We start from the raw sequence: 24,072 nt of genomic DNA, 5'->3' as shown, positions 1-24,072 counted from the left end.
ACAGCACATTTCTGCGCCTCTTCTTTTCAAGCTGAAGATAATTGGCTGTGTCACACTACTATATTTTCAAAGAGTGCAAGGCAAACTGGCATTGTACAGTGGTACCCCGCAAAACGAATGCCTCGCAAAACGGAAAACCCGCAAGACGAAAGGGTTTTCTGTTTTGGAGGCGCTTCGCAAGACGAATTTCCCTATGGGCTTGCTACGCAAGAAGAAAGCCCATAGGGAAATCTCCGGGGACCTCTTTTAAATGCTGGTGGTGGGGAGCAAAGCCTTCCCCCCCCTCCGGCCTTCAGAAGAGGTCCAGGAAGGCCAGCGGGGGCCGAAAGGCTTTGCTCCCCACCGCCAGCATTTTAAAAGCAGTCCGGGATAGCAGGGAAGCGCTTCCCGCTATCACGGACGGCTTTTGAAGGCAGGCAGGGGGGAGCAAAGACTTTCGCCCCCCGCCCGCCTTCAGAAGAGGTCCAGGACCTCTTCTGAAGGCGGGCGGGGGGCGAAAGTCTTTGCTCCCCCCTGCCTGCCTTCCCGGGAGAGCGGAGAAAGGCAGCACGTTTCACCGCTGTCCCGGACGGCTTTGGAAGGCAGGCGGTGGGGAGCAAAGACTTTTGCCCCCCGCCCGCCTTCAGAAGAGGTCCAGGACCTCTTCTGAAGGCGGGCGGGGGGCAAAAGTCTTTGCTCCCCCCTGCCTGCCTTCCCAGGGGCTTTTACATCGCCCCGGACAGCGGAGAAGTCCTCCGCTGTCCCGGGGTTTTTTAAAAAGCTGGGGGTGGGAAGAAAAGCCCTTGTCCCCCCCCCAGCCTTCAGAAGAGGTCGGGGGACAGACTGTCCCCGGACCTGGTCACCGTGCATCGCAAGACGAAAAACTCACAAGAAGAAAAAACTTGGGGAACGAATTAATTTCGTCTTGCGAGGCACCACTGTAATTTAAAATAAATTGGCTAGATTTCACTTGTGTATTTCCAAATTTATTTAACAGCCCTTCCTAATGTGATGCTTCCTTTTCTTTATTTGTCCTTTGTTAGGTTATTTTTAAAAATATTTTGCTTCCCATTGATCCCAAGGGGAGAGAAAATAAGTATTCCAGCTCTAGGGTAGGAATACTTTCCCACTCCCTCTGTTCTGAAGGCATGTCATTTCTAGCAGACGGGGATCCACAGCATTCTGTGTCCACCAGAACCTCCCCAGAGACCATAAGATTGCAGCCTTAGTCACATTATTCAGTCGTAACTTCATTTATATTCATTAATCTGCAGCATTGTGTGTGGCTTCTTGTACATGTCATGCCATCCTGTAGAAGCTATGCAAAACAATCTTATGCATGTTTATGCAAAATTAAATCCTCAGTTAATTGAGGCCCAGATTACCATACATAGGATGGCAACTTAATGCAAACACTCAATACTTTTAAGAATCTATTTTGATTCATTTGAAGGTTTCCTAGAAGGTTTATAGGCACATGTTATTTTACAGGCATTTAGCAGAATTTTTTGCAATGTTTTTTGTTCTCTTCTCATTTCCTACTTCTTGTAGTATGACTGTTCAAATTCTATATTTTTGAGTGTGAAAAAATCATAAATAAGAGATGCTTTCATATATTAAAGTAAGAGAATTATTATAAATAATAATAAATAATTTATTTATACTCCACATTTTTCCCCTGATGGGACTTGAGGCCACTTAGATAAAAATAAGAACCACTAAAAACATAGATAAAACAACTAGCCTCTGAAGAAGTGGAGGGAACGAAAGCCAACTAAATAAAAAATGTCATTATGTGAAATGTGTTTCTTTTATAGCTCATTTGGAAATTGGATAAATGGTTGTGGGTTCTACACTCACCATTCTACTGACTGGCAACAACAGAATACATTCAAGCCTAATTTCAGTGGGGGAAGGGGTCCAGGAAAGCTGCTGCAGGCAGTCATGTGTACCTGGGGAAGTTGGCTTGGAATTTAAGGCCAAGCACATAAATGGCGTTTCATAGTATCATCTAATCCAACCCACTGCAATACAGGGATATTTTGCCCAACCCCGGGGCTTGAATCCATGACCCTGAGATTAAGAATCTCATTTACTATGAAATTCTGTTATAAGCCATGGCCATTTTAAAACAGAACAGAGGTACTCTGGTCAGACAAAGGACTTGCAGCAAGGTTGCAAGCTTCCCCCTACTTTTAGTGACAAGAAAAGTGCTATATTAGCCTGGTCCACCCTTGTAATGCCAAGATGGGGGAGCAGCTCAAATTGCTCATTCGGGGTGATGAAAATATGGTGCTCGGAGACACTACTGTTTATTAATCCTTTACATTACAACACTCAGCTTTGCAAATGGGTTAGAGCTCGGTCCTACCTCAAATTAACGTGTATTACCATTATCCTAGCTAAACAGCACTGGCCTGTCTTGCCAGTTTATTGAGGTGCCAATATTGGTGTGTGAGCGCGTGCAGCTACTTCCTTGTAATAAGGAAAGGGGAAGAAATTCTGGGGCTGCACCTTTGTTCAGGCAGAAAGAGCCCCTTTTCCAGCCAGTTTGGGGGTGGGCGTGGGAAACCGCACTTACCCACCCGTCTTAAATGCCCCCCAAGTTACATACAAAACACAGCTAAGCTCCAATTCTGCAAATACTGTCAAGCCACTGGCGTCCTGGGGCGCGGTTTGCATGCATGGGGTGCGTGCGTTCCGTTGGGCAAAAGCCTCCTGCAGCAGACACCTTCCAGCACCTCCCACTTCCCCAGTTCTGCAGGCCCTTCTCGTTGTCCTAGTCGAGGCTGTTCCGCTGAAGGTGAGGGGGCAGAGGGGAAGACTCCCGCCCCCTCGCAGGTCCCCACCGCCCTGGGGGCTAGGCCAGCGCCGAAAAGCTACCGCTTTGAAGCGAGCCGCAGGGCAAGCTGAGCGCACGCACGCAGGCAGGCAGGGCGGAGCCGCGCGCGCTTGGATTGGCCGAAGTCTCGCCTTTCGTCGCCGCCTCGCTCTTCCCCGTCTCTCCCGCGTCTCCGCCTGTCACTCTTGTCCGCTCGCTCGCCGAACAGGAAAAGCTCTCCAGGCGACGAGGCGAACCCTTGCGCGGCAGCCGACTCTGCGTTGCTGCCGCCGCCGCCACCACCATGCACCTCTGCAGCTTCGCGTGGCGCCCTCTGGCCCGCCGCCTCACGCAAGGGGCTGCCCCCTTCGTCCGCGGACAGGGTGAGTTTGGGGGGGGGGGAAGGGGGCGGAGGGGTCGCGCGCGTGGCTGCGCCCTCGAAAAAGCCCCCCAGAAGCACGCCAAGGCGAGGAGCGGGGGCTGGAGACGAGCCGCGTGGCTCTGCTGAGCGAGGAGGGCGCGCAGAGGTTGAGGGCGCCGGTATTTGCGTTGGCTGCCTGGGAAAGGAGACGCGAAGGTCACGGCGCTGAGGCAATGGAGGGGAGCCGAGAGGACGCGGCTCCTGGCGCTCAGGAGAGCCGCTTCGCGTTCGCCCAGCCCCTCGGCGCCGGCGAGACCCAGGAGGCTCTTCCTGGCAGCGGGGCAGCAGCAGCAGCATCTTAAGCCCGGGGTGCGAGGAGAAGAAGCCACCAGAGCCTTGGGTTTTACTGTTTCCCCTCCGAAGTTATTTTGACTAGTGGAGAACAGGGTGGGACTGTTTACCGGAGGGGAAAAGATGACAACCAGAATCACACACACACACCCTCGGGCCAGTGTGTAAGCAGCTGACAGAAATTCAGGCTGAAGGGAGAGAAAACGGCGCAGGGTGTTGGAGAGGGAGAGTCCGAAAAAAAAAATTAATAAAGGGCTGGTGCTTTCCCTTCTTATTGGGCATGTGAATGTGGCTGAGGTAGCACAGACTGGCGAGAACTTGCTGATTCTGCTCATAAAATAATCCGTCCTCTGTCTGCACACTGTACGTTCTTATCCGCGAGGATCGATCTGGGCCTTTCTAGGTTAGAAAGATGGATCCTGCTAGTTAAGGGCTGTACACTGGTTATACTAGGCCATATCTATGTCTAGTAGTCTGTTTTGCCCTCAGGGGATGGATTCGGATTAGCTGTGCTGCTGCAGGTGAGGTAGCCACACTGCACTTTAATACCGAGGGTGTCAGTGGGACAGATGACTGTGTTTGAGGCTATTTTGTCCAAGCAGCATGGTTTCTTCCCTGAAAGTTTTGTAAATTGGCAAGAGTCAGATTGGTGCTTCCGTTGTTTGTTTGTTATTAGGTTTGACAAGCATATACTTAAAATGCTATACACATGTTAAGAAATGGCCTGGGCAGTGGGATAGGGGAAGGTTGTAGCCCCATTACTGACATCAAATAGGAGTGTATGGCCATATTCCACATGACTGTGCATTTTTCCTAGTTATATAATAGTGTGACTTGTGTAATGTAGGAATGCAGTAGCAGAAGTTTTGTCTTGAAAGAAGATGCCACAATTCTCCCAAAACAATGTAGTTTACATCTGCACCATTTATTGATTGAAAAAACGCTACAGGAGTGCTTATATGGGGCATTGCGGTAGGGACTGTGTGATGAGGCCCTCAGGTATCTTACATTATTAATTTCAAGACATGATGGTTAGACTAGAGAAACTCTTTGGAGCAAGGGAGAAAAATCCATGTCTATCCTTTTTAAAACATTTGCGTAATCATAGAATTGTAGAGTTGGAAGAGAACCTGAGGATCATCTAGTTCAGGGGTCTGCAACCTTTAAGACAAAAAGAGCCACTTGGACCTGTTTCCGAAGAAAAAACAACAACTGGGAGCCGCAAAACCATCGCGACATTTAAAACAAATATATCTCTGGAGCCACGATCTGACAGCGGGCGGGAAGGTGACGTCGGGACGGTGCGTGACTAACGCACGCACCGCCCCCATGCGACGTCACAGCCAGTACAGCGCCTGCCACACTGAGGAGTGTCGGGGCGCACAATGCGCCTCCTCCCCTTGCTAGTATCCGCCCCGGAGCCACAGCAAAGATGTAAAAGAGCCACATGCGGCTCCGGAGCCGCAGGTTGCAGACCCCTGATCTAGTTCAACCCTCTGCGGCACAGGAATATGCAGCTATCCCATACGGGGATCAAACCTGCAACCTTGGTGTTCTCAGCACTGTGCTCTAACCAACAGATTTATCATGCCCCATTCAAAAAACAAATGAACACCTGGCTTAAACTTCATTCTGGTCAGCATATTCAAGTCCACATTAAGAATATCTTAAAATTATATTTCCACTTTGTATTACCTGGTTACTCTGTGCCATTCATCAGGTGCAGAATCTTTTCCTGGGATTCACCTCATGTGAAAGGACATCATGTTGTTGTTATGGGGAAAGACTAGCTCAGTGGTAGAGTACATGTTTTGCATGCTGAAGACCTCAGTGTCTCCAGGTAGGATTAGGAAAGGCTCTGGACAGCATTAACAACTGCTTCTCCTGTTAATAGGTCGGTTTGATCTATTACCAATAACTTATGAAAATGCTAAGTGCAACAGTGGATTTGTATGATCGAAAGAACTATTGATCCTGTCTTTATCTTACATTATGAGATTTGTAGCTGATACATTTCTTTAAAAAGATCTCTAGATTATCTCAATCACAGCATGTTGAGCTTACTGTTTTGTTTTGTGTTTTTAGTATTATCACTAATATTATAGCTTTCGTTTTTGAAGCACCTTTCCGCCAGATGTCATCTGGAAGCGTTCCTGGATCTTCTGGGGAGAACTTTATTTATTATCTGCTCGTTGCTGGTGCTACTGCAGCAGGAGGTTTTTTAGTGAGTGCTTTCTTTACACATCTGTTTACACTGTCCAAAAACTCTCAATCTTCTCAACAGGATAGAGAAATGATAAGGTAGTCAAACCAAAATTTAAGTTGGAACTTTGCTTACAATGTTTTCTGGTAGCAAGCTGCTGACTTTGAGACCAAATCCTATACATACCTGCTTACCTAGAAATAATCCCCATTGAACTAATGGGATTTGGGTAGACGTGCATTGGGTTGTGTTGCAAAAGTCAAGTGTTTAATCCAACATTTTACGGCAGAGGTGGGAATTTACAGCCTTCCAGATATTGCTGAACTATAACTCCCACCATACCTGATCACTGACCATGATGGCTGGAATTGATGGGAACTGGAGTTCAACAACAAACGGGGAGAGGCAACAAGTCGCTCACCTCTTATTTTATGGACTAAATTTATGTCTAAATTTTAAGGGGAAAAATAAGTAATGATTGTGAGAGTGCTCCATTCCAAAATAACTTTTTGATGATAAACCACTAAAGCTGGAGTCTTTACTGGGGTTGGGTGACTTGTTTCTGCTTATTGCTATAATGCAGTAATATTAATGCACATTTTCCTGTCAAAGCAGACTGCAAAACTAGATTTACCCAGAAAGAAAATACTAGAACTACAGGCCAAGGCTATGCACATTTACTAGAAGTAAATCCTTCTTACTTCAATGATGACAACTTAAAGTTAATATTAGACATATCCTAAATGTCAAGGTGATTATACACAGCAATAGATGAGTTTTAGGATAGTTTTCCAATAAAAGTTTTCTTGGAAATTGGAAGCAAATGTCAGTGGCAGTTCTAGTATAGTCTTTGTGTCAAAGATGGGCATTAGAAATAATAATAATTGTAAAGTTTGTTTGATCAATATGATGAATTCAAAGAGCCTGCAGTCTCAAGTATGTGTGTTGATGCTGGGGATAGTTATGCTCCCCAGTCCCATGCAGCTATTTAACTTAAGATTGTATCATCCATTGCTATGGATTGTGTAACAAAACAAACCTACATAAAAAATCATGGAGAAAAGGCTGCATGAACTCATTGTCATGTATAGTTTGATGCTTACACTGATTGTTCCTACTGACTGATCCTACCTGTTCTACCTTCTCAATATGTAAATGTAGTAAATGGACACCAAAACATTCTTCCAACCAAAGGAAATGACCTTTGTACTATTTCCCACCACTCAGGAATGCAATATTTTAATATTTACACACAGAGAGAGTAAATATGTTATTAATCTCTTCTAACTAGTACCTATGAGATTAACCAGCTGAATCGAGCATTCAGTTTTCTTTGTCTAATATTCATTAGTTGCTACACATTTCGGCTTTGATTTTCAGAACTTGGAAATGATATCAATAGAGCTTAATTCTAAGTAATATATGTTTGAAAAGCAGTGCTTGTTTAACTATTGTTTATTGCTATCATAAGTTTTATTACAAAAATAACACTAGTCGTCAAAATGTTATCGCAAACATTGGCTAAATAAATAGTAGAAGATATGCCATAAAACTTTTTGTAAGGTTATACTATAGCATTTCTACCTGTTTAAGCAAACAGAAAATAAAATACAAACAACAGTCTTACATTGCCTTAACCTTACCTTTAATGTAGTAACCATGGCTTAGTGAAAACGTGCAAGCTTTCGGAGAGGAGATCCTCGCCCATCATTCTGCTGTTGTGCTGCACTTGTTGTAAGCCAAAAATGGCTTATCTTCTGAGTTACACCAATAAAACTCAGAGACAAGAGGAGTTAGACTCAGTTTAGTATGCCATGAGCTCAGGCCCATGGGTTAGCTCTCTCTAGACTAACCATGAACTGAAAGCAAGGATTGTCCACTAGTTCATGGTTTGTCCACAGAGCTAACTCATGAGCCCAGGTTCAGGGGCATAGCCAGGGGGTGCAGTAGGTGCACCTCGGGTGTCACCACTGGGGGGGGGGGTTTACAAAATGGCAGGTGGCACTCACCGTGGGGCCTGCAACGTGCCCAAGCCACGTGTCTCTGGCGCCTGCAGACTCCACACTGTCTGCCAACTGCCTCCCCCCCCCAGCTGTAGGGTGGCTGAGGCCCTGCGGCACTCTCCCCATCCCTATGGGCGCCATGTGTCCCGTCCTGTCTCTATGGGTGCCGCCCGTCCCGTCCCTATGGGCACTGCGCCCCCTGTCCCACCCCTATGGGTGGTTCGCCTCGCTCCTGGGCGCACTGCCCCAGGTGCCCAAGAGGCCCCAGGTTCATATAACATATGAAACCATCGCTTAGCTGAGTGCAGCAGCAAAACAAGCAGCTGCTGCCTGAGAGCTTATACATTTTTGCTAAGCCATGGCTTGGCTTAGCGTGATATGCAAGCCAGGTCAATGTGTTGTCGCTCTTAATAGAACTTTGAATCTGACTCTAATTAATAGATCATTTCATCTGATTTTAATATTCTGAAGAGGGCTTTAATCAAACCTTAAATACTTTGATATAATTTTTATAAAGCTAGAATAGGGTGTTACAGTTTAATTTATATATTTTTATCTCTCATTTTAACCTATTAAAGGAAATTTATTAACATTCCTGTGTTCGTATACATATATTCATATACTGTATTTTGGTGACAGAGTTTATATGTTTTATTAATCTTAATTTATGATCTGTGTTTGTCCTTATTTTATTCCTGGTTTGCAGTGGCTTTTGGCTATAAGCAATTACGTTTGATCGTTAATGTTTAATCTGACCCTATTCATTAAAAAGGCTAGCCTATATATAAAAATACTCACTGCGATCTTTATACATTTTACTCAAAAAACCCCCTCCAATATCATGTTGGCTGAAAAGCAAATCCTGGAATTTGGGAGACCTTGGAAAGTGACTTTAACGCAGTGCAAGAAGCCAACTAGTAAAAAAAAAGAAAGGACACTTTATCTAGTAGAGAGGAAGAAATCAGAGTATGAGTTATTTGGAGACTGCCCATTCATGCCAAAACTAAATATACGCACAACAGTGTTTCCATGTGCTTAAGAGGCCCTTTAGAAACTAGCCTTGGAGTAAGCACTAGAAAGATCTAAAAGTTGGATCTTTGTAGCACAGTGTTTTTGTTTTGCATTTATTGCATTTATGGAAGAGTTAGTAAAAGCTGAGAGTCTTACATGGAATATAAGAAAGACACATTCTTCATTGATTGGTGCAACTTGATTATGTTTATAAGTACAAAGAAAGTGGTAGAAGTCCACCTCCACATTATAATCTGGAATGCTATGTAGTCATTTCCCCCACCTGTCCCTTGGTCAATAATGTCACAATTGTACCCCCCCCCCACCTGAACTTTATGTGAACAGTTTTGTGTAGATTATTGGTTTGTTTTTTCTGTCCCATGTTCTGACATTGCAAGCATTCCCTAAATGGAAGTGGGTGGAGCTACAGATTATGTGGGTGTTGGTTCATTTCCCCCCTTGATGATATGTATTATTTTTGCAAACTATAAACATTAATAGGAAAAGCAAAGAACACAGTCTTGGCATATGGAGATAAGTGCAATTATTATTTTTAGGCCTACAGAACGGTTACTTCTGACAAATCCAGGTACAACGAACGTATCAGTGATATGCAGCAAAGAACTGTAGCAGAATGGAAACCAAAACCGTGGCCTCCTCAGTGTAAGTTGAGAATTTATGCATTTACAAATGATACTTCTAAGTTAATTGTCTTAAGGACATTTTGTTTTGTTTTTTAAAACAGCAAAGAGGAGTAGGGGGGTGGAAATATAGAAGCTGCTAATCTGTTGAACTTTATGTTAGACTTTACATGGCTATGTATCAGAATTTTGTTTAGTCTAATTATTTTTGACAGGACTACAATGGTTCTAATTTAATGGCTCCTGGGTCTAGAATATTATTGGTTGCAAGGTTTATATGCTACGTATGCATACATTGCTACTGTTACCATGGGCCAGGATTTATGTTAAGGAGGCAGACTTTATGTTGAGGGCCCCAAGAACTTCAGTTAGTTAAGTATTTTTATTGATTTACATGATTTGGGGGGGGGGGGCAGCTGCCGCACTTGGCTACACCCATGATTGTTAGTTTGCTCAGATACATTTGATCATTTTGTTGCAAAGAAAATGCAAAGACATTCCTGAAAGTGATTCAGTTCATGTAACACATAGTCTGGGGTGGTGGTTGTTTTTTTAAAAAAGATTTCATTGAGCATCACAGAGAAAAAATATAAAGCACCGAAGGTTGAATGTTTAGTGAAAGATAACTAAATACAGAACTCATATCACTAAAATTACAAAAGTGGTTTTGTTTGAGATCATAATTCTAGTCAGTCAGCAGCTTGATGGCTCAGGAATTTCAGAAAACTCTGAATATAGTGCTCAGCTAAGTCATTGATGGGGGAAATTCTATACACAAAACCCAGGGAATTGTTCTCTAGTACTGCTTATTATAACTAAATGAGCACTGCCAAATGGCTTCCTGAAATGACTGCTTTTATGTCTATAATTTGCTTAATATTTTAAATAAATGAAAATATTTCAGTATGAAATAACTAAGAAGGTATATAGATGGAACTCAGTTTGAACTGTGGCTTAACTCAGTAATGAACCAACATGTTTTCACTCATACAGTTCATACCGAAGGATCATTAAGATAGTGCTGCTGAGTATATAGAAATGTGAAATTCTATTAATTAATCTCACTGAATAGTCCGCGAGTTAGGATCTGTTTCTTTGATGGAAGCTGTTTCATCTTAGGGATGAAGGAATGTTTAGAAGGCTGTGGCCCTATACCCAGTTTCCTGAGAGTAAGCTCTACATAGGATGTATTTTTAAGTAGGCATGTATAGGATTGCCTAGTAAGTTAATGTAATAGTACTTCCAACACAGTTAAATTCTAAACAGTTTGCTCCTGTGCATATTTATTCAGAAATAATTTTTGTGTGTGTATAGTGAGACTTATTCCCAGGGAAATATGCAAAGGATTGCTGCCTAAGATTGCAGTTACAGGGCTAGACATTACAAATAACTATCAGCTCAGCCACTGAACGCATCCTCAGACTACCTGGGCACTATCCACTGTTACATGAGCACGCTTCTTTTTCCTTTCCTCCTCTCTCCAGCCCCCTGTGAACCTCAAATCTTTTCTGAAGGGTCCCCTAAAACCCTCCAGGGAGTACCTGTTCCCGCAACTGTTCCTGTTCTTTGAAAAATGTGCACTGTTGGATCTCACCCAACACATGTAGCTGCTTTTCTTTCCCCTACCTAGACACAATGAATGCAATCAAATTGCATTTACCTGACCTGGTTTTTGTCCCGCCCCTTTTTTAACATTTATATTGAGTAATACGTTTGGGTTTTGAAAACCATTAATTCATACGTTACATGCTATTTTTCTCTCTTCTTGTCTTTCTGCCTTCTTTTCATGTGCCTTGTCATGAGAAGAATGCAGGGTATTAGATATTCTTCCTTCCCTGGCCCTTTATTGCCTTTCATAAATGACCTTACCTCCATCTAAATTGTATGCTTAAATTATCTTTAACAAATGAAACATTCAGAAAAGCAAGCATTCGATTTCCCTCAAGTTTTTAAATATTGTGATGCCTTTCAAATTCACCTATGATTTGGAAAACCCATAACTTGTTCTATACTTTACAAAAAAAAAAAAAAAAAGAAGAAGACAAAACCTCTAACCTCTCAGCAGAAGACTTTAGGCTACTTCACACGTAATTCAGCTGTACACCTATAATGTGTTAAGTGTACACTCAAAATTGTAAAATGTATGTGACAAACATGGGTATCACAGAAAAAATACTGCATGCCGAAGCTTTCTGTTAGGTGTGCACTCAAAGGCAAACCCATGATTTTTTGTCATGAAGCAGCTCTTTGACATTGAACTGAATAGGGAAATGTTAATAGAAATAACCTGCAAAATTCCAAAATGGTGTTTATAGTGTATGCTAACTTTCCAGTTTTTGCAGTTTTCTGAGTGTGTTCATGCAATTTCTTGTTCCAATTTCTGTTTCCTTCTCTTAATCTTGTTTCTGATCTCCTTTGCTGTATTAATCTTTCTTGCACTAGAAAGGTTATATTTAAATCTTTCTAATTGTTCCTCTGCTTTTACACTTTCAGAATAAAATACAAAGGAAATCTTTCCAAAACCGAGGAATTAATTTTTTTAAGGACAGTCCATCGTTGTATACTTCGCAGCCAAACTTGAGAAAACCATCTCTTATAGAACTCCATTTTTGTGAGAATACTCCCCAATAATTATATCTTTTCAAGGCCAAGACACAACTTAAATACATCCTATAGAAGATAACTTGGCACTCTTAAGACACTGGCTGTTTTGAATTAATACACTTGTAATTGACTGTCCAATAAAGGGTCCTGAATACTTATCTTGCTTGTCAATCTGTGTTTTGTGTGAACAGGTTAGTTTTCTAGAAATTTGTTATATCCCATAGAGGGACACAGTTGGGTAGTATGGTCTCTGTTTTAGCAGGAAAAAGATGAGTTGGATCTTTTAAAAAGTCAGTTTATTCAAGTCTTAAAAACACATTGCTATACCAGTACATAAGAGAATGATGTGACGTAAACCAAAAACTTAAAATAATTGTCCCTATTCATGTTACTATCAAAGTTAAACGAAATACCTACTTCTCAGTACAAACTTAGATAATATTTGGATGTTTTGATCACATCAAATAATTAATTATATTCTTTGTAGCCAATCATTATTAAACCCGACAGTGTCTCTCTCCCTTTGTTCACATACCTATCTTTGCATGTCATTGTCTGTTAATTTCTCCTCAGCTTTGTTTGCCAGTTGGGCTGCTGTCTGTCAGCTAACAAAGCTTGTGGGTCACTGTTCTCATCTGTGTGGTGCTGTGCCTGTTCAATTACATCTTCATTTGCACGCCTTCTTACCTAGAATGTTACAATCCCAGTTTGAAAACATGTCCTCTGGTTTCTAGGCTGGGGCATGCATTTCTGTTTCAGTGGACTTCAGCATTTATTGCAAAAAGACGGATAATAATGGAATCGCAATTCATGAACGGGGGAAAGCTGGGCTCACAAATAGCACTTGTCTGATTCCTGCATTTTGGTCTGATTCCTGCATTTTGGTATTTTTGACGTTTGCAGCAGTTTAAACATTCACATCAAACCTACAATTTATTTCTTATTTCTATACCGCTTGCTTGTAAAAAAACAAAAACCCTCAAAGTGGTTGGCTCGCGGTCTACTTCAGTAGAAGGAATGTGCAGAGCCGTTTCCTCCAGGTGATGAAAAGGACAGAGAATTCATTGCATTTCAGGACTTCAAGTATGACAGTACTGTTCCTGCATACACAAACTGCTCTTTCATCCAGGTGATAGTATAGTTTGACCTGTGGCCTGAGCAGATTTGTTTTTGTTGTTTCTTAATTTGCAGCTCTATAGCATGATGCTATGCTCCGCAGCAGCTTCTAAACATAGCAGCCTATTAAGGTTGGCTTTAATAATATCATTCATATATTAAACATATAATATGAACATGAACTGAGCCTCTTTTCAATGGCATCCTTGCCATTTCCCTCCCAATGGCTGCAGTCTTTAACTGCTGTACATTTATAATTCTGTTATCGTAGCATGTTTCTGTTTGTTTTGTTATGTATTTCATAGTAATCCTTTGCTTCGGGCTATATATTCTTTCCACATATTAACAAGGTAACAGGCTAACCTGTTTCACATCGCATGTTTCTGCTTCATGATTTCTCTGTTATGTTAAATGAAGCCTTAGAAAACGATGAAACAGAAGCAAACGAAACTACTGATGCAAGTGAAGAAGTAAAGGATGCAGTTGAAGAAGAGACTGCAGCAGTAACTACTGGTGAATCCGAAGTGCAAAATGAAAAGCACACAGAATCAGCAGAAGCACAGAGAGAAGACGAATCGCCTGTTGAAGAGGCATCCTCTGGTGTGCAAGAAGAGCAAGATGCTCCTTCCAGCTCAGAGGCAGCCCAAACGCAAGGTTAACATTACAAATGGAAATCTGTAGGCATTTTACCTTGTATCACAGGAAGCACTGCTTTGCTCGCGTTAACATAGTATTCCACACGGAATAAACTTGTATTTTAAAACCTTAATTAAATTTTAATATAAATGAGATGTGATTTCAGCTGCAGTTTCCAACTTTAATTCATACAACTTATTTTAGGTAGTTTGTTGCAAAATATTTCTGGAAGAAGGAGCCCTAATTTGCCATTTGTGGTAGAAGGCTCCTGGTTTTGTCCAGAAGAAATAGCTGAACATGCCTAGAGAGTGTGTTATAAATAGAATTGAGTGCAGTTCAGTGTGCTTTTTCCCTCCTAATTGCACAAGCTGTAAGATGCGTAGAGAGGCATTTTGGCCCATTAGAAATATATTTACTATTACAAAATCTTGTGTGGTTTTCTTCTGCTGCCAAATCCATTTCCCTTCTGAATATATTTTTTTTTAAACAACAAACAACATTATTATTATTTTTGATGTATTTCCAAAACCATCCATTATTTGGAGGGTTGTATTCAATGCTTCTCTCACTCAGAGTAGATACTTTGAAACGAATGAACTCAAGTTAAACATGTCCATTAACATCAATGTTTCTACTCTGAGTAGAGACAAGCAGAGAATACCACCTATAATTTTGAGTGCTTTTCAGCCTTCGTTATGCAAAGAATGAGAATGTGATTTCTGATTAGCCCTAAAAACAATGACCAAATAAGACCATTCCAAAATAATTTTGATGGCTGCAATCCAGGAAGTGAGTAACATGAATGCATTCTAGGCTCTGTTTCATTGCTGGCCATGGAAATATATTTACTTGCAACTCTTTGTCTTATGTAGTGGACAGTGGAACCTGACATTGTTCAGCATTCTCTTAATCACAGATAATGCCTTCAGTATTAAACTGGTAAAAACTAGATGAATAAAACATAGGCCTTTATTAGGAACGGCTCTATAGTACCAGCACACCCCTTAGTCATCTGATTTGTATCCATCATTAAGTAATTTGTAACGTGAGTTCAGTTTTGTCATTGCTGGTGATGCTGAAGTTAAAAAGACCTGATCTTAAATAATTTATAAAAGCAAGCCTTATTTGGACAAGTCACTCTTGCCAGAGGGAAGGGGGTGGGGAGGTGATTTTTGCAAATACCCAAAGCAATCTGTACCGTCCCAAAATCTGTTTTGGAGGTTTTTAGGGGTCCTCTGGAAGGGTATGGAAATTGGCTTGGGAGACCGCAGAAAGAATTGGAATGGGTGGAGCTTAGAGGAGAAGGATTTAAATCCCCACTTGGCTATGAAGCACACTGGGTGACCTTGGGCCAGCTACTACCTCTCAGCCTAACCTACTTCACAGGGTGATTGTTGGGGGGATTAAATGGGGAGGGGGAGAACCATGTATGCCACCTAGAGCGCCTTGGAGAAAAGGGTGGGATATAAATGCAATACATAAATTACATTTTTTAATTAAAAAACCCCCACAACCTTCCTGCGGTAGAAATTCCCAATCAAACTTCCAAGACTGTTTGGGACTTTGTACATTCTTGCAACATAACTGTCCCATTTTATGTAAATAACTGCATTATATTTATCTAGCTAGCTTAGTTTTGTTTATCAATAACTAACTGGGATGTCAAGTTTTCCACAGCCATGAAGCTTGAAATGCTGTGAACGGGGCAAGCCAGCTAAACTCCAGACCTTATAGATGGAAATAATTGTCTGCTACTGTATTGTGGCTTTCCCCTGGCTTCATGAGAATGCCGATTTGGCTTCCCAGAAATAGCTTTGTGTGCATAATGTGCACACACTGCTATTTCCGATGCTGAAGAGAATGGGATAAAAACACTGATATAATGAGATGCAATACAATTAAATATAAGCAATACAAGTGAAAAACCACACAGAGTTGGAGAAATTCCAGTTTTAATGTGTAAAAGTACTCAAGTTGGCACAATAAACTTAAGTTAATTTTGTTTTTTAACATAGGTGATTTCCATTACTGTGTCTCCAAATGGAACTGCTAAATTCATTTAAGAACATTAGGAGATCAGATAGAAATATAGCTGCTTTATTTCAGCTGCAAAATAAAGGGGTTCTCAAATTTTCCTTCAACTTTTGAGGGGGAAGCACCTTTCCCCACACATATAGTTGGAACAACAATTAGTAAGCACAGTCGTAATGTAGTATTGCACTGAAATATTTTGTATTAACAGAATTGAAGATCTGAATTCCTAATTATGATAATTTTCACATGGAATAATGATAGAGGGAAACAGAATGCTGAAATCGGTGTCTTGCCTACCTCTTAATAAAGGATTTTGTTTTACAATTTTTGTTTGCATTCTTGTGAAACCTGTAGTGCTTCCTTGAATTATGTTTATGTCTATTATGTTTCTACAGATTCCAGTATCTGCTAAAAATGAACTATTTTTGTAACAGGATAATATTTAGTATGGTGTCACACAGTGAAAGGGTGCAGTTCTATAAATGTATGCATATGGGTACCCAAGGAAACTTTGCAGTATCTATTGCAGTATTCCACGCAGCTTTAATAGGCTAACCGTTTTCAGTTTGAAATTGGCTTGCCTGCTGAATAGTGTAGAAATTGCAGATCCCTCTGCTACAAACATGGTTCTGACCCAAGTCTAGCATCAGAGGTTGTCAGAACTGGGCATCTGTTGGACTCATGTGACACTATGTGGCATCCTGCCACTCACAAAGGTTTTTTTTTTATAATAGTTGAGTTTTTATAATTGATGCTATTATCAAGTTTGTCTAATAGCAAACTGCAACGAAAGTACCCCGAGATTCACAAACCAACCTTGAGCTGTGATTTGTGGTCCCAATTTGTTGAGCTGAACAGTGTTAGTGAATTTTGTCCAGAAACAAAATTTAGTCACAAGCCCAGTTTTCAATGCTTGTCTGTGTGTAATGTGTATGGGGTATGTGCAGATGACAACAAAACTTTAGAGCCTGCCATGGTACATTCTATTTAATATAAGCAGACAGTTTTGTAGAATTCCATTGTATATGGAGGATGGGCACACAAAGGCAGAGAAAAAGCAACCAGTTCAGAATTCTAGAGCAACACTTAATTTAAATGTGTTTAACGTGCATCCTTCTTAAGTTAGTCTAATGCACCGGAGATGCTTTTGTTTCTTTCATGCTACATTTGCCTTGAGAATTAGGGTTATCTTATTTCATTTTGCTAATGACTGATAAGCAGCCCATATGCCTTTGCTAATTGTTTGCGCTTCCTTTTTTCTTTTAATTCACATTAAAATGTTCATGGAGCATTAATAATTTGCTTCCATTAATATAGTAAAAGAAAAATGCATGCATTGATATTGCCATTTACTCGAAGATTCATATGTCTTTAATTGAGATATTTAAAAGGATTTTGCAGACTGAACTTTTATCCCCACTCAGACTTAACTGTAATGGACAGAAATGTATTTTGTTAATCCCAAACATCAATTAGTTACTATGTATTTTAGACTTTGGCACTTCTACTTTCTTCAGATTATTTGCAGAGTAGAGCTCAATGGCAAATGCAGGCAGAGTGGCTACGCTTTGCAACACAACTGTTGACAGTACAAAGGTCCTGCTATTAGTTTTAAAAAAACATTTGTCAGAGCATTCAGTGGGTTTTAGTTTTAGTCATAACTATGGCATTTTAAATAAGCATGTGCCATGGATGTTAAAGTTAACTAACAATCTATCGAAGATAAATATTATGGCTCTTTGTCATAAGGAAATAAAACTACAGACGTCTTGTACACATGTGCTCCAACTGTCCTATACCAACCCTTTCTTTTCTAATTATTGATTGATATGCCACTTTTGAACTTCACAGTTCCCAAATCAATTCTCACAATTTAAAAATCCACAAGACAACCCCAACCCTCCCCTCCAAAAAAAAGTATTGTTACCATAATATTAAAAAAATACCAAAAATCCACAATGGCAAATAAAAACTGGTATAATCAGCTAAAAACTGTAATTTGATCACAGAGCGACCGGAACAGTAAATCTAAACAAGAAAGATTATTAAGATCATTGAAAAAAAAGCATAATACTATACTTTCATTTGGAGACCATATGAAAACCAAAGTAGGGACCTCCCTTGCTTAATAAATGAGGTATGTCCAGTTCCTACATGCCTCACTTTTGAAGGTGGGGGCACCCAGAGAAGAGGCTCTTCTGCAGATCTTAACAACTGAATAGATGCTAAAAGCTGTAGATTAAGAGTTACGTTGGAAATATTGACCTGAGAATTTGTGTCTGTGTGTGTATTTGCAGGGGCACTTGTTGTTTATAATAAAATCTAACATGGTTTATAGGAGTTTTAAAGTCAAGAACCTGTGGCTCTCTATTAAGAACGTAAGAGCCTGTTGGATCTAGTCCAGCATCCTCTTCTCAAAGTAGTCAACCAGATGCCCATGGGAAACCCACAAGCAGAGTGCAATGGCACTGTCCAGATTATGTTGGACTGTGGTGATATTTAGACATACTGGCTGGGGCTGATGGGAGTTGGAATCCCTCGACATCTTGAAGGTAATGGGTTCTCAGGATCCAGTTCCTCAGGCCTCACTGATGCGATCCAAAGGAAAGCAGAGCAATATGTTCGGAACCAGCTTGACTGCAGGAGTTGCCGGAAGGAGGCATACAAGGCGTCATCCAACCATGTTAGGGACTCCACTCTGGACTCCTGTATGGTTTACTCCTTAGCCTTTTTCTTCTCCTGAAGATGTCCCACAAAGCAGCAGAGGTTTTGGATCAGAGCTTTCCTTCTCTTAGATGGGCTACCTTCCCAAGTTGATGAGCCCCATCTGCCCTTCACTTCCCGCATAGCACATGCAGAAACCACCTTCTTGACCATTGGACCTACTATTGGTCTCATCCGCTCAATCTGCTGGAACCTGTCTTTGCATGCATAGGAAGTTCCTAACTCACTGAGTGTTTGAGATCCATTGGCTACTCTCACCTGGTTTAACTGGCCAGTCAAAGCCATTTCCTGGGGTGTGGCTACTGTCACATGTTGACAGCTTCTAGGAGCCACAGGTGAGAGCTGAGTGCAGGGTAGGGACCAAAGCTGGAGAAACCACCCCAGAAGGAGCATGACATGTCCCTCACCAGAGGTACTACCCCTCCCCTAAAACCCCATACACCCCTACCTGTGAGTAAGCTTAATTTAATTCAGTCACACTTCTGAGTAGACATGGAGTGCTCTGTTGGTGCTGATCTTGAATAACTTTAGACATTGGATGCCACTAATCACAGCTTTCTGCCCCTGCCAACATATGGAAATATTATTCCCTTGGATATGACTTTATTAAAATAATGTAAACTATGCAGAAAGTTCAAATTTGAAAATAGTCTTTTAAACACATTTATAAAAGCAAGACCCTAAATGTCATACTTGACAATGGCAATGCAACAGCTTGTGTGCTTATATGTTAAAATTACTGTGCGTTACTCAGTACCACTGATTTAACATGCACAATTTAAGAGATGAATTAAATTGCAGTGGACTCCAGATTTTGATCATGCTGGTCCACAGCTCCAGGCAAATTCCAAGTTGTGTTATGCTAGCCATCTGCTATTCTTTTAGCTCCATAGTTTTAGAAAGAAGTATCTTCAGAAGTATTTGAATGTGACATTCTGCATTAGAGCGAACAATGTCTTGATGGCTGGGTTAGCTAATAGAATAGTTCATTAAATGAAAGATGAAGTTCATAGAGAACTAAACAAGTCTCATTCATAGAGATTACTTTGTTTTCTTAACACAGTTCAAGAGACTTAGGCAGTGTAAATAGTTCACTGTACATGTTTCTGGGGAACAAGTTCTTCCTCACGTAAATGCAACAACGTATTTCTAACATAAGCATAAAAAATAAATATTTATTATTCCCATGCTGTTCTTCGTAAGAATTTTTAATGGCCTGTCCCCCCAAATACCCCTTTCATGCTGGTGGGAGGCAAGTCTGGGTAAGCCACCCAGTGCATGGGAATAACTATGGACTTGGAAATTACTTTTGAGCAAACATTTACAGCAGTACGCTGTACCTGAGTCAGAATGAAAGACATATAACCAAGTTAGTAGCTGGAACATATCTGAGAGTGACTAGAGGTGGTGTGAAAAGAGGACTCTTTCCTTCAGACATTATTTTGTTGTAATCTGGCCACTGCATCCAAAACCCTGTTGCAGGGTTGCTCTGCTGAAAAAGTCTGTTTTCTCTTGCCATTCATTGACCCTCTTCCAACAGTTGCTTGTCTCTCCACCTCTCATTTCATGCTTCAACTGGTTCATGATCCAGACTGATTTGACAGGTCATGAGCCATGGCGCAACTGGAATCTTTAGAACTTGCAAGAAGGCTCACAGCCCTCTCTTTTTTACATGTTTTTGCTCTACCCCATTATATGAGCAGGGGAGACACTATACAATCCTACATATTATGTTTATAATGCAATGCAATACTAATAATACTTTAATCAGAAGCAAGTCCCACTGAACTCAATGTGGCTTACTCCCCAGTAAGTGTGCTTAAGATTGCAGCCTGGCATTACAACCTGGTTAGGCTCCACCACCCATTATTTGCCTCGGCATTTGAGCCCAATGTCAGTGTTGGAATGAGACAATAAGAGAAAGCAGAGGAGGTAGCATAAGAAGAGAAAGACAGTACAAAGAATTAATTTTTTTATGAAGAAAGTAAAGGATGTGTACACACTCCTATTTATTCCATCCAGTGTGCTCCTACTGCTAGTTTTGGAAGTGGTATACACCCATTAGCCACAATCCACATCTATCCTCTTGTTTCTTATGGAATACTGTGTTTGGATGCCATTTTCCCCAAAACAGCTTTGACCCCAATTGAGATAAGGAACAACCTAGCTGCATTTTAGGACAGTAATATCTACACAAACAGGTTCTACTTCTCAGCCATGGCATTTGTCCTATCATTCTACCCAGATCCTTGTTGCTGTGTGTCCAATTCCCTATTCAGTGACTGCATTTTAATAAAAACAAACAAAAAAACAGGTGAGAGACCATCCCTGTGTTCTATATCTTGCCTAGTTTGGCCTTGAGTAAGCAGTGATTGATTGGCTATAACAGGCCTGAAAAATGGATGCTTGTTCCACCATACTACTCTGGATCCAGGGAGAAGAAGAACACAATATGGGCATTTTCCTGTCTTCACTCCCAATATTGATTTGGCTTAACAGCCTGCAAAAAGACTGGAAAGGACCACCACAAAATAGTCATTTGGAATTCCTACAAAGGATTGCAAATAAGCACGAAGGGGCCTATGGGCTGATGCTGAACATGCCTCTGTTATGACCTCACAACAGTAATGACAAATATTTCTTGTGAATAGGATGGTACATGATAATTTACTGGGAAATTATATTTTCCTCCCTGATACAACTATGTGCCTTGTTCCAATATATGACAGTAAAAACAGATCTCTCAACAGAGGCAAGATTATTCTGACCAAGTGTTTTCTTGAATGCAGAAAAGATCTCTGCAGTAAGTCCTATTGGCTTTAACATAATTGATTTTTAAGTAAAGGTGCTGAGAATGACAGTTTTTGCTCTGGTTACCTATAACAGAGCCATTTATCAAAACATAGCTGGGCTTTAAAAGGGATATATAATGTTCAGTCTACAAGGAATACACTCTTGGAAAGATTACAGTACCTCCCTTAGGGCACATTCATGGCAATTTACTATTTCCTTTTGCTTTCAAATGTAATATCCTGTAGATAACCTGGTACTACCTCAGAACAGAATAATGTGATCATACTGCAGCTAGCCCACTGTCGTCTTCATCAGTGTGTTTTGCTAACATATCTCATTCTCCTGGTTTTGAGCATTCTTTATTAGTTTGACAGGGCATGTTGGCCAACACACTTAATGTTATTCCAATATTGTGTTTGCATCTGTCTTGTCATGACTTTTGGGAGATGGTCTGAAAGAATTTGTGCTTCAGATCCCTGTTTTGTACAATGCAGTAGTGCATCTGGGATCTTTAAAATGCTATTCATGAATATGAAGGGTGGTTTCCTGATGGACTGGAGGTGCCTCTATGCCTTGGATCTGTGTGGTTGCATCACAAAGCAAAGGTACTGCGATTTCCATGAATAACAGCTTTAAGTAGGCAGTAGAATTTTGTATCCTTGTAATAATCACGAAGATTCATCAGTGAACAATTTAACAATTCATATATTAAATGAAGCTGATACAAATTCCAGTAGAGGAGTATACCGACCTTGACACTAGTGGCAAACATGATTTGTGTAGATTATTACTTCAGTTCAGAACTAAGTACTATTGTCAGTTTGCATCAAGTTGTTAACATCCATATAGTTTCACCTTTCGGGGGGAGTAGGCCGTTTTTTCCATTAACTGCCATTGGGATTATGGCCTTATTCAGAACCATGAACATATTGTTAAGGTTAAGAATGTGCTGAAGAGAGATATCTCAAATCTTATTTTTTCCCCAGAATCTGAACTAGCTTGAAGTAAAGCCTGTACAGTGGTACCTCGGGTTAAGTACTTAATTCGTTCCAGAGGTACGTTCTTAACCTGAAACTGTTCTTAACCTGAAGCACCAATTTAGCTAATGGGGCCTCCCGCTGCTGCCGTGCCACGGCCGTGTGATTTCTGTTCTCATCCTGAAGCAAAGTTCTTAACCAGAGGTACTATTTCTGGGTTAGCGGAGTCTGCAACCTGAAGCGTATGTAACCTGAAGCGTATGTAACCCGAGGTACCACTGTATTGGCATTAAGAAGGTAGTTTTCTACTAAAGAAACATACTTTTAAAAACATACATACACAACTAAAGGAGCGAGATCACTTCAAATTAAGTTGATATATTTACCCAACAGATTGGATTCCACACCTCTGCAAATTCACCCTCCGCTCATTGGTTGAACGGTTATACTTGGGAAGGGGAAACTTACACAAGGCCTAAGAGCAGAAAGGGCTGTGAAGAGCCAGGAGCATGGGGAGGCAGGAACATATAGACCAGGGAGTGAAGAGGACAGGAAGAGACGAAACCAGGTTGTGTGATCTGTAACACATCCACAAAGAATTGTGGGCACTACAGTGTACTCACAGACTTACAATTCCCAGCAATTCATAGCAAACTATGGTACCCAGAATTCTCTGAGGGAAAGAATGTGCTTCAAATGTACTTCAAAGGTATGCTGTGTGTGTGAAGGTGCAGTCTAGGAACTGAAGGGCTTTATGGTGTTGATGTTGTAGAGCACTCAAAAGAGTCAAAATTTCCATTTCTGGTTTCTAGTTATATGGTTTTTTATTACCTCTTTCCCCCTATAACACAGCATACACATTTCTTCCTACTTTCTTTCTTTATTCCCTTAGTTTTCTTTCTCACTCACTTTTCGTCTGTATGGGACCTAAGGTGACATTCATGTGGTTCCCAGGAAATCTCCCATCCAAACACCGACCAGATCCAGACCTGCTTCGTTTCAGCAAGGTAGTAGCCTCAGATGCCTTCAGAGTTCAACCTTGGGACCCAGTACAGACGTTTCTGAAGCATTCTGTTGCAATGTTTAAGATGATTGACCAAGTGCACTGTTTTTTAATAATTTATATACTGCTTATGTGTCAAAATGGCTTCTTTAGCGGTTTACAACTGCAAAATTATTATACACACACACACACACACACACACACACACACACACAAAATAAAACAATAAATAGAAAGCATACCGTTAAAATAAAATCAGAAGCTTACCTCAGGTGAATGCTTACTTAAACAGGAGTATCTTCAGGAGGTGGAAGAATGGCAACCATGATGGGGCCTATCCTATTTCAGCAGGGGGGACATTCCAAACCCGTAAAGGAGCATATGCAGCTGCCTTATACTGAATCAGCTCAGTACTGTCTACACTGACCACCAGCAGCTCTTCAGAATTTCAGCCAGGATTCTCTTCCAGTCTTTTCTGGGAGTGCCAAGGATTGAAACAGAGACCTTCTGCATGCAGGCAGATATTCTACCACTGAGCTACATCCCTTGCCACCAGAAAAAAGCCTCCCTCTGTATTATCGCAAACCAATAATCTGAACTGGATTCTGTTAGCTGATCATTGTGCCTTTTATCTAGAGTTTTGTATGCAAGTAGCAGAAACTTAAAACTGGCTTGGTGACTAACTGGCAGCCAGTTGCTTTGAGTGTAGTGACATGTGTCAAACAGAAGAGGGCACTAAGTCAAAATCTGTAAGGTTGCTGGAAGCTCTTGAACTAAAACAAACAAACATACAGCTAGCAACAGATCTAACATTA

At 41.1% G+C, this 24,072-nt stretch overlaps 1 protein-coding gene across 1 annotated transcript; it reads left to right on the top strand.

Annotated features, from left to right (window-relative positions):
* Positions 1 to 2,723: 2,723 nt before the first annotated feature.
* Positions 2,724 to 16,084, top strand: MGARP (mitochondria localized glutamic acid rich protein). The gene is made up of 4 exons (XM_083520169.1): positions 2,724 to 3,183; positions 5,633 to 5,736; positions 9,287 to 9,392; positions 13,508 to 16,084. The coding sequence occupies exons 1-4, from the start codon at positions 3,105 to 3,107 to the stop codon at positions 13,747 to 13,749; spliced, it is 531 nt and encodes a 176-aa protein (XP_083376295.1). The 5' UTR covers positions 2,724 to 3,104; the 3' UTR covers positions 13,750 to 16,084.
* The last annotated feature ends 7,988 nt before the right edge of the window (positions 16,085 to 24,072 follow it).

This window comes from Podarcis liolepis, assembly GCF_965112155.1.
Source record: "Podarcis liolepis genome assembly, chromosome: 9".
Classification (NCBI taxonomy): Eukaryota; Metazoa; Chordata; class Lepidosauria; order Squamata; family Lacertidae; genus Podarcis; species Podarcis liolepis.
The sequence above is the reverse complement of the archived record's forward strand: the minus strand, read 5'-3'. Positions and strand labels throughout refer to the sequence as shown.